The 11,416-nt window shown below is 51.7% G+C and overlaps 1 protein-coding gene across 1 annotated transcript; it reads right to left on the bottom strand.

Moving 5' to 3' along the window:
• Nucleotides 1-408: 408 nt before the first annotated feature.
• Nucleotides 409-1,353, bottom strand: LOC119250851 (olfactory receptor 14A16-like). Its single transcript, XM_037518439.1, has one exon. It carries the CDS (start codon nt 1,351-1,353, stop codon nt 409-411), a length of 945 nt encoding a protein of 314 aa, XP_037374336.1.
• Nucleotides 1,354-11,416: the final 10,063 nt, after the last annotated feature.

Below are 11,416 nucleotides of genomic sequence, written 5' to 3'. Positions count from 1 at the left end.
TCACTCACTAAGTAAAGGGGCCTCTGTCCTATCCGTGATCCCTGATCAGCGACATGAAAGGGGAAGCACCATAGAGACTGGAGATGCTGCCCCGTGAGAGAACTTCTGCTTATGACTGAGATGAAACCCAACAATCGCCACTCTCAGCCGAGAGCACAGAATGGAGATCAGCAGAAAGAGGCTGAGGTCCAATCACCCCAGTACACACAGAATACCAAAGAACATTCAGTGCCAAAAGAGCAAAATACAAGCTATAGGAGTATATGAAGTATCTTAAATATAATTTAAAAATAAGCATATATTTTTTTAAATTATACAATGGAATTAAACATAACTATAAGAATATAAAGAATGATGAAAAATTTAAAATAAATGTCTTGTAATAGAGTTGTGAACTAATCTTCTCTATTATATTTTGGTGAGTCTCCCCTTCATCAGTCTGCCCATAGCCGACTTCATGGCTTGGTTCCTCAGACTGTATGTGACGGGATTAAAGGTGGGGGTCACCATCGTGTAGAACATAGAAATGACCAGGTCAGACATGGACGGAGTCTCTGAGGTCGGCTTCAGATAAGCAAAGAATCCAGCGGAGAGAAACAGCACCACAACCAGCAGGTGGGGAAGGCAGGTGGAGTAGACTTTGGCCTTCCCTTCTGTGGATGGGATCTTCCTGACAGCAGAGAAGATGTGGATGTAGGAAATGATGATGAAAATAAAACAGCAGGAATCCAACACCACATTAATGAGAATGGGGACAAGTTCTCTCATTAAATTTTCTGAGCAGGAAATAGCCAATAACTGGGGGATGTCACAGAAGAACTGGTGGACCAGTTTGGACCTGCAGTAGGACAATGAGAAGGTTCCAGCTGTGTTCATCACAGACATGACACACCCACTCAGCCAGGACACGGCTGTCAGCTGCACACACCTGTCCCTGCTCATGATGAAATCATAGTGCAGGGGGTGGCAGATGGCAGCATAGCGGTCAAGGCTCATCACCGTGAGCAGGTAAAGCTCTGAACCTGCTGAGAAAATCATCACAAAGACCTGGAGGACACAGCCCGGGAAGGAGATGGAGCTGCTGTGCCTCAGAGAGTTGGCAATGAACTTGGGAACTGTGGCTGAGATGAGGCAGAAGTCCGTGAAGGACAGACTCCTCAGGAAGAAGTACATGGCGGTGTGGAGGTGCCGGTCCAGGGTGGTGATGAGGACGATGAGCCCGTTCCCCAGCAGGGCACACAGGTAGACCAGGGAGAAAAGCATCGGGTGCAGGAAGACCATGGTCCCCTGGGTGGGGAAACCCAGGAGCACAAATTCTGTCACAGCCGTGAGATTCTTCCCCCCTGGAGCCATTACTGCATGAACGTCTAGAGGAATAAAGTGCCGGGACCATCTACCAGTGCTGGACCTGCGGTGTCTCTTTGCAAGTGACCAGCATTGTCCTTCCCCACTGACCTCTCTCCATGCCCTGGTTGGCGCTCCACCCGCAGGGATCTCAGCTCCTGCTCTGCTTGGCCTCACCAGCTTCAGTGACTAACAGGTGCCGCCACTGTCCACGCCGCCTGTGGGAGAAGCTGTAGGGCAGAGAGTTCAACTGACCTCAGCTCCCTGAGCAGTCTCCTCCCGTCTCACCACGTCCTATGCATGGGCACCCCTGAAACCCTAACCCCGGCCCCTCCTTTGCCAACCCCGGGCCCCAGGTCAGTGCACCTCCCAGGCGCGGTCCCTCCAAGAAGACTCAGGATCCTGAACTTTCAAGCTCGCCCCAAATCTGTCCTGTGGATCTCAGCTGCCAAGTTCCAGCCAAACAAAGGCCACCTGGAGCTCCAGGTGCATATTTTGGGACCAAGTGGACACTGATGGTCCCAAGTCTGTTCCTGGTCGGTGCCCATGTTCATCATCACAGCAGTAGGTGGGGCGTCCCGTGCGCCCCTGTTGCCATCTGAACACTGACTGCCCCCCGCCCCTGCATTCTATGTGCTGAGAGGGTGACCGCTTCTGCCCGTCCCTGTCATTGTCCTGCCTCGTTGTTTACTGGAGGAGCTAAGGTGGTTTCTCCTGCAGCTACTTCTTCCCATGGTCACATCCACATGTTCCTTCTGCAGGATGGACGCTCCAGGACCAAGCCAGACGGTCTGTGTGTGTGGCTGTCCCTGCTGGTCCCAGGGACCCGGGTCCCCATCATGCAAGTTTGTTTTTCACTCCATGCTCATGTGTCAGTGGGGACTTCTGGACACGGGGCAGCCCTGCCCGCTCTCCTATTCCCACCCCCCAATCTCACCCTGTCCCCCCTCTGTGGGGATGATGGACTCGCAGGTCTGGGGATGGAAGGATGTTTGGAATGTGGTAATATAAAATATTTGCAATACATTGGTGGGAATAATGCCAAATAATATAATAAAACAAGGAAATAAATTTGGGTACTTGGTTATTAATAATTTTGACACCTATTGAGTGATTTATATAAAAATTTAAAATCATAAAATACCATTTGTCATATATCTCCTCCAGGCTCTGTTTAAATACTGTGATTTATTTTAAAAAATTGCTAACAATCCCTGAGTGATGGAGTGGGGAAGGAATCCCAAGTTCACGTCCATAAATAGTCACACGTCCCTGCCAGCCTCATGCTAGTATCAGAGCCATGAAGCCGTCAACATGTTGCCGTAAGAGTTTTTGATTTTCTACTTGCTCATATCTGTCATAGTGTGTAGGACCAATGTGCATAGCATTTTGAATTTAACAATAAATATTTTTTATTTTGCTCTGAAATTTCTTCCATACAATCTAATTCCATTAATTTTGTTATTTTGTTTAGTATCCAAAACACACTGAGTGTGATGATGCTAAAATTCTAGGTATGAATAAGAATTTGTCATATATCCCATAAATCAAAATCTTCTAATATGATAACTGTATTAAGTCAGTATCTTTGAGCATCTTAAATTACAAGAGAATATGTTTTCTCTCCCTGAGTCTCACCCAGCTGACAGGGCAGTGGGACATGACAACTTGGGCCCTGTCATCATTACTTGTCATGATTTACAAAGTAAATAGTTTAACTGCGGCACTTTCTCCAGTCTAAAATGGAGCTTGATTCTGAAAACATCCAAGTCTGAGTGGATTCTCCCCTGCAAATGGCTGGGGGCAGATACCTGCAGTCTGGGGGGAAGTTCCTGCTGCCGTGTCCTGTCTCTGTTCTAATGTTGCCCCCATGGCACGGACAGAGGGCGTCCCAGCCTCTCACTCCATGGTCAGGGCTCTTGGGGAGTCTCTGAGCACTCATAGGTTGTTTGACTCCATCCTGCACCACCTCATGGACCGAGCAGGTCCTCAGGGCTGGGTTATTTGAGCTCTGAGCTGGTGTGCGCCTGTTGGACCCTGTCCAGATTCCAGCCCCGAGGGACCTTCCTCCTGAGGGAAAGTGTGTGTTTACTTGACTGTGTTAATTGGAGTGTCCTGCAGTGTGTCTAAGCGAGTAATTATTACACTCGGTGTGTAGATGTGATGTTGTGTCTGGCTCAGCCTCTATGGATGTGAATAGACAAATCCTCTTGCCCAGGTTCTATTCCCCACCTGTAGTGTCCGCCGTGGTGGGCAACATCAGTCATGAGAGTGCCCTGAGTCCCTGTCTAGACAGCTGGACAGTCGACCATCATCCCCCGTGTGCCCTTCACAGAGAGGCCCTGGGGATGTGTGTGAGGGGGGATGTGGGAAGGCCTAAGGCGGGAGGGAAGGGACAGGGAGAGAGGAAGGAGGGAACCCAGGGAGGGGAGTTGGGTGGAAAGCCAAAGGACGTCCCGCAGAAGTGAGTGACCACGGGGGTCACCAGACCTTCGGGAAGAGAAACTTTACTTGTCTCTGAAATTGTGTATCCTGAGGTTCTTTTCCACCCCAGCACCTGTCCCTGCACTTACATTAGAATTGTCCTTTTGTTGGGATAATTTGCTTCTAATCTTTAGGAAATAGTATTTTAGGGTTTCTTCTCATGGTGTCATATACTTAGGTTTGCTGCATGACGATGGTGACGTCACACATGGAAACAGGTGTTTATCTGCTTGAGTTTACTCTTCTGTAGGGGGTGGGGCAGGACATGCTTCACTCTGCTGCGTGTGTCTGTCTGCTTCTCCCAGCACCATCTCCCCACTTTCCCTGCTCCCGTGCCTGCTCTGGTGCCTCTGTCATAGAGTCACTGTCCCTCCGGATGAGGGTGGGTTCCTGGACCCTCGTTATGTTCCAGTGGCCAGCCTGTTTTTGTCCATGTGTCATGCTGCTTTAAGTATTAGAGCTTTATTGTGTGGACTGGAGTCTGGAATGTGCTGCCTCCACCAGGCTTCCTCATTTTTGTCAGGTTTGTTTTGGCCGTTTGGGGTCTCTATGGTTCCATATACATTTGAACAAATTTTTTTTATAAATTTTATTTTTATATTCCCCATACAATTCCGAACCCTTATTTTGACCCCAATCCCTCCCCTCCCTGCCCCCCACCCCCCATAGAGGGTCTCTGGTTCATAGTTGTTTGTTGGTTTTGATTTTCACTTTCTTATAGTTATTCATTTTCCTGGTCCACTATTTAAGTTTTCTAGATTCCTGCTATGAGTGAGACCATCTGGTATTTTTCTTTTTCTTTCTGGCTTATTTTGCTGAGCATGATCCTTTCCAGCGCCATCTACGTTGCTGCAAATTGCATGTGTTTATCTTTTTGAATGCTGAGTAATATTCCATGGTGTATATGGACCACATCTTCTTGATCCAGTCATCTATTTTTGGGCATTTGGGTTGTTTCCAAAGCTTAGCTATTGTCATCAGTGCTGCTGTAAACATAGGGGTGCAGGTGCTATTTGGAATTGATGTTTCTGTGTCCTTTGGGAAAATACCTGGGAGAGTCATAGATGTAAAAGTCTTGAAAGACTTAAATCTTGTTTGCAGTGATGACAGGAGACGGGGTGCATCCCTGTCGGACATAAGGACCTACAAGACGACAGCAGCCCTGCTCACAGAGCCAGATGCATGTCCACCGGTGGCCAGACTCCACTGCTGACCACCACGTCCAGCACGAGCTAAACTGAGCAGGAAATGGCCCCTCAGAGAGCCCGTGGGCTTCTCCCTGACTCACGTGTATGTCATCACTCATTCGGGGATGGAAGGTGTAACACCAGCGTTTTCAGTCCTCAGCATTATTGTTTTATCTCGAGTGTCCTTTCATTCCTTACCCTTCCTCAGGAGTTATGACTTCCCTTGTTATTGAACACACTTCTGCCTCAGTGTGCTCGATGTGGTGTGCAGTCCTGACAGTCACACAACTCAGCAGTTGTCATAAATACACTAAATGAGGTCACAAAGCGATTAAGTTCTCCATCAGTGTTACAGTCTCAATTAAAGGGAAAAAAAATCCATTGAAACTCATCCTAGAATAAGTTGATGTTAAATAGAACAATCCGTGCATCAGAGAACATTATCCCTTTAGATATTTAAGTTCAATTATTTGTAAAATGAATGATTTGATATAGTTTTTCTCATTCTAAAATGATTCAGAAATATTAACTTAAATTTTTTTAATATTTTCATCGCTTAGTTAACATTGCATGACGGGGTGCACGCGACCTAGGGTGTAGCCCCCCTGCCGCGGCATCTCCACACCCACCACTCCGGCACCACAGGCCTCACCCGCCTCAGCCGCTGCCCCGTGCCCTGTGCTTGTGGACCTGCCTGGAACATCGGTGACTGGGTCAGCTCTGCGTTCGGGTCCGGGCCGCCCCAGAGGGCCTCTGGGTCTCTTCCGACTCTGGCATCCGTGACTTAGCACCGTTCCCTTAACCCAAATGACTTTCCCGGACACACACCAGCACAGCCCCCGCAGCCTGCTAGGAAAGTCCACTTGTCCTGTGGAGTTGGTGGCTCTTGGAATCTTTGCATCACGGGATACAATGTTAGACTCCCAGGATGGTAACTGTAGATTCCTCAGAAATCTCCGAATATTTAAGCCTCTGACCACTGGGATGACTCAGTAGCAGTACCAGGGGCCTGAGGAGCTGTTGTCTGCCCTGTTGGTCTCCATGCTCTTGTTGTCCGGGGGCTCCAGCCACTAGGTTCCTTACTACAGAGGGACAAGTGCATATATTTTTTATGTTGTTCACTGTCTTAATTGGTGTCATACTGTAGCACATCCCAGTGAGCAATTAGGGCACTGAGGGTGCAGGAGGCGATTTCTTAGTTTTTAGCCCTTTGTGGCCAGGACCTCCTCAGGGCCCATCACCTCCCCTGACTGCTTCGGGGACTAGGGGTGGCCCTGTTATCAGAGCCAGGACAAGCCCCATCCACAGGGATCTGGAAAGTCACCGCCACCCCCTGTGCGCCCTCCTTGGACTGGCAGGTGGGACGGGGCAGGGTGGAGACAGGAGGGGGAGGGAGAAAAATCAGGATGAAATTCCCACAGGAGCGAGAAGGGGAAGCACCTGGGTCTTCTCACACATGAATTGACTCATGTCTTTAAGAAAAACTTTTATTTTAAAATACCATTTATTCTCAGCGCCTGTAACTCTGTCATCACATTTGAACTGTTGTCATGTGTGAGGGAAGCTTGTGTTTATCTTCCACTGCAGGTCAGTCCCGAGGCAGCACTGTCCGGTGTGTCCTCGGGGTGGTTTGTGACTCGGCTCTGACACAGAAGAGTGGAGGGTCCCTCTCCCGGATGTGGGTCTCCCCAGAGTCCTCATGGCCCCACTAGGCTAGGCGCAGACAGCAGGGCGTACTGGCGGAGGACACAGGGGATGGACAGTCCCAGGCCCCACGTGCTGTCTCCCCGTGTCCACAACGTCCGCCAGGCCAAGCCAACACTGTCCAACAAGATGGTGCTGCCATGGGGGGGCAAAGCCAGAGACCTGGGTTGGGCGGTTTGGGGACTCATCCCAGCTTGTGGGTGCACATGGGTGCTGTTCCCTAGGCCCTGTGACAGCCCTGGCTCCTGGACACCCAATGGCCTGTCCACCCCCTTCCGGGTCCTCCTGCCCTGAGGCCACGTACCACTCAGCGGCTCCCAACAGGGTGTGCACCTGTGTCCGTGGGGCCTAGTGTCAGCCTGGCCCTCTAGACCAGCGTGGGATGCAGCGTACACCCCAGCCCTGTGTCTACTCTGGGTGGCTGGCAGCTCCACTGTATCTGTGAACCAAGGCTGGACCCGCCACCCATGTGCCAGACCTGCCTGGGCCTTTCTCTCCATTCCCTGAAACCCCAACTGCTGGTGCCAGAATCTCCAGGACCAGCTCCGAGGGGACAGGCCAGGCTGCTCAGTGGGGCCCGGGGTTGTCAGGGAAGCCGGAGCCCAGGTCACGGTCACTTGTCCAGGTCTGATGACGTCCCCCGGGATTTGGACAAAGGACAGTTAGTGCTTGGACCGGACAGGACACCCAGGACACCTGCCGCCCGGCTTGGCTGGACACGGCTGCCCATGGTAGGGTCAGCTCCCCCGTGCAGGACCCTGAGTTTATGGGTAACAAGGTCAGTGTCCTCAGCCCAGCAGAGTTCCCAACAAATCAGGGAACTGAGGGGTCACGTGGAACAGTCCTGAGACCTGGCAGATGGGGATCCTGTGATGGTCACTACCAGGGCCCAGCTCATCTATGGCCGCAAGGGCTGATGGGAATTCTGAGAATACAGGGCGTTTCCCCTGACACCCGCATGGCTCCAGGCTGCAAAGACCTGGGGTCCCAAATCAGGAACCCCAGCTTCAGAGACTAAACCGGCCCCAACTTCCTCTTCCTCAGACACCAGCCTCTGCCCCCGACTCCTGCAGGAGGATAATAAGTAAATCCACTTTTTCTACTTACACCACCATCCCCGGTGAAGCCTCCTCCAACCTCCGTTTCCCCTCACAGTTCTGTCAACCGTGTTATGAGAAAATTTAAAATAAGAGTGTCGTGATGGAGTCACGGCCTTGACTTTCCTATCATTACTTGGTGAGTCTCCCCTTCATCAGTCTCCCCACAGCCGACTTAATGTCTTGGTTCCTCAGACTGTATATGACGGGATTAAAGGTGGGGGGGCACCACCGTGTAGAACATAGAAATGACCAGGACAGACATGGATGGGGTCCCTGAGGTTGGCTTCAGATAAGCAAAACATCCAGCGGAGAGAAACAGCACCACAACCAGCAGGTGGGGAAGGCATGTGGAGTAGACTTTGGCCTTCCCTTCTGTGGATGGGATCTTCCAGACAGCAGAGAAGATGTGGACATAGGAAATGCAATGAAAATAAAATAGCAGGTGCTCAACACCACACTGATGAGAATGGGGACAATTTCATTCAATAAATTTCCTGAGCAGGAAATAGCCAATAACTGGGGGATGTCACAGAAGAACTGGTGGACCACGTTGGACCCAAAGTAGGAGAAGGAGAAGGTTCCAACCATGTTCATCACAGCCAATAGACCCCACCCAGCCAGGACACAGCTGTCAGCTGCACACACCTGTTCCTGCTCATGAGGATGTCAAGTGCAGGGGTGGCAGATGGCTGCATAGTGGTCAAGGCTAATCACCGTGAGCAGGGTCAGCTCTGCACCTGCTGACAAATCCATCATAAAGACCTGGAGGACACAGCCCGGGAAGGAGATGGAGCTGCTGTGCCTCAGAGAGTTGGCAATGGACTTGGGGACCGTGGCTGAGATGAGGCAGAGGTCCGTGAAGGACAGACTCCTCAGGAAGAAGTACATGGGGGTGTGGAGGTGCCGGTCCAGTGTGGTGACAAGGATGATGAGCCCATTCCCCAGCACGGCACACAGGTAGGCCAGGGAGAAGAGCAGCGGGTGCAAGAAGCCCATGGTCCCCTGGGTGGGGAACCCCAGAAGGACAAATTCTGTCATAGCCGTGAGATTGGTGACCACTGGCACCATCACTATATAAAAATGTGGGGAGGAAGAAATCAGTGCCGTCCTGTCTCCCCAGACTGAGGGTAACTGGGTGCCTCGTACAACAATCACAGCAGCTTCTCACCACCCACACTCCTGGTCCTCCAGAGTCTCATCCCTAGCTGGTCTCTGAGTAGCATCGTCCAGTCAAGAATTGCATTTTCACTCTGAATATGCCCTGTTGCATCATCCAAGCTTTTCATATGAAAGACACAAAGATTTGAAATTTCAGCTTACACTAACTAGACATGGAAAACCCTCCTATATTTTCCAGTGGACCAGGCCTGCCTGTGTCTGTCCTGTCCTCCCGGGTCCTGCCAAGCCAGCCTGTGTGCCCACCATCCGGGAATCCATTGTCAGCAAGGCCTGGCGAGCAGCACCCTGTGCCACAACCTGCTCTACCCACCCCACGCGACAGGTCTCCGCCTGCTGTCAACAAAACCCCCACACAGGGGGCTCTCCCGTCTGGGCTTTTACTAGGAAATTAAGGAGACACTGACCTGGCTGTGCTGACTCATTCAGAGTCAATATTCACCACAACATGAAAGGTCTCAACTCATCAGGCATTGCCTCCATGCTCCTGAATTTCCATCTGAATCAGATATACCATTGACGAACTGGGGACTGGGAAGGACAGTGTTAGCATTTGATCTTTAGCCATGTTTGTTCGGTTTCCCTGAGTTTAACGTCTTGTCATACATTCTTATGATTTCACTTAGAATTGAACACAGAGTCCCTGAGTGTGCCCCTGGGCTGAGCACATAGTGGGCAGCCTTGGCACCAGATAGTCGTCATATGCAGCAGGAAAGGGGCAAATCTATGAAAACCACAATCAGAGCTACACCTTCAATTAAAGGGAAAAAAACATTTTCTCCACTGAAACTGCTCCCGCCAGTGGGCTGTGAAAACTGCACAATTCCTGCACCGGGCAATAAAATACCCCTTCAGCTATCACTACTGTTATTGGGAAATGAACAATTTCTACTTTGTTCTCATATCTAGAATTTTTTAAATCTATGGATTTTTTTTTTTAAATTGTGGTCCTTTCATCACTGAGGTAACATGGCATGACGGGGTGCACCCAACCTAGTGGGTAGCCCCCCAGCCACGGGGTCTCCACACCCACCACCCCGGCACCACAGGCCTCACCCGCCTCGGCCGCTGCCCCATGCCCAGCGCCTGTGGTCCTGCCCACATGTCGGTGACTGGGTCAGCTCCGAATTCGGGTCCGGGCCACCCCGGAGGGCCTCTGGGTCTCTTCCATCTCTGGCTTCTGTGACTTACCCCTGTCCCCTTAACCTGAGTGACTCTCCCCAATACACGCCAGCACAGCCCCCGCAGCCTGCGAGGCAAGTTGTCTTTTCAATTTTGCTTCCTGCGAAGCCAACAAGTGGCGTCCGCAGAGGAGATGCCAGATTCCAGCTGTGCGGCCGTGACACGGCTCTGAGGCCTCAGAAAACTTAGGGCAGTCACGAGTATGACTCCAGGGCAGGGGCCTGAGAAGCTTTGACCTTCCTGCTGGTCCCCTGGGTGATCTCTGTACTCGAGCCTCACCCAGGTCGTCCCCGGGGAGGAGGGCTGTGCTCTCTCCCAATCATCTGCTTAATTGACCTCAACCTCAAATAACCATCACTGAGCAATTAGGACACCGAGTGTGCCAGAGGCAATTTACTTAGTTTTCACCCAGGGAGGACTGCAACTGGTTCCCCCTCAGGCCCCATCCCCTCCCCTGACCACTGCAGGGTCAGGTCTGGCCTGTGGTCAGAGCCACGGATGAGCCATGCTCACAGGGAGCTGGAAAGTCACCATCACCCACTGTGCGCCCTCCTGGGCCTGGCAGGTGGGGACAGGCATGTGGAGGCGGGACGGGGAGAGGAAGGGAAACCAAGAATTCCCCCAGAAGCAAGAAGGGGAAGCACCTGGGTCTTCTGACATGGGAATTTGTTCGTGTCTCTCAGAATTATTTTATTCAAAAATGCCATTTGCTTTCAGAGCCTGTGACTCTGTGACTACATTTGAACTGTTGTCGTGTGTGAGGGAAGCTTGTGTTTATCTTCCAATGTGGGTCAGTCCCGAGGCAGAGCTGTCGGGGTGTCCGTGGGGTGGTCTGTGACTCGGCTCTGACATAGCAGAGTGGGGGTCCCTCTCCTGGCTGTGGGTTCCCCCTGTGTTTTCAGGGGCCCCACCAAGCCAGGCGGGACAATGGGGGGTACTGGTTGAGGACACGGGCATGGATGGTCCTGGGCCCACGTGCTGTTCCCCTGACCCCGGGTCTGCAGTGACCACTAGGCCAAGCCCACAGCAGTCCAGCAAGATGGCACCACCCTGAGGGTGGCGGAGCTGGAGGCCTGGGTGGGCGATGTTGGGGGTCCATGGGGGTATGGGGGTGCACGTGGTTGCTGCTCCTGAGGCCCCGCAGCAGCCCTGGTTCCTGGACCCCCGAAGGCCTGTCCACCCCTTCCAAGCCTGACAGTCCTGAAGCCACACATCAACAGAAGTTCCCAAAGGGTGTGC

The sequence above is a fragment of the Talpa occidentalis genome, unplaced genomic scaffold (assembly GCF_014898055.3).
Source record: "Talpa occidentalis isolate TD23 unplaced genomic scaffold, MPIMG_talOcc4v2.1 talOcc4.18, whole genome shotgun sequence".
Classification (NCBI taxonomy): domain Eukaryota; kingdom Metazoa; phylum Chordata; class Mammalia; order Eulipotyphla; family Talpidae; genus Talpa; species Talpa occidentalis.
This window is presented reverse-complemented; position numbering and strand designations above follow the sequence as displayed.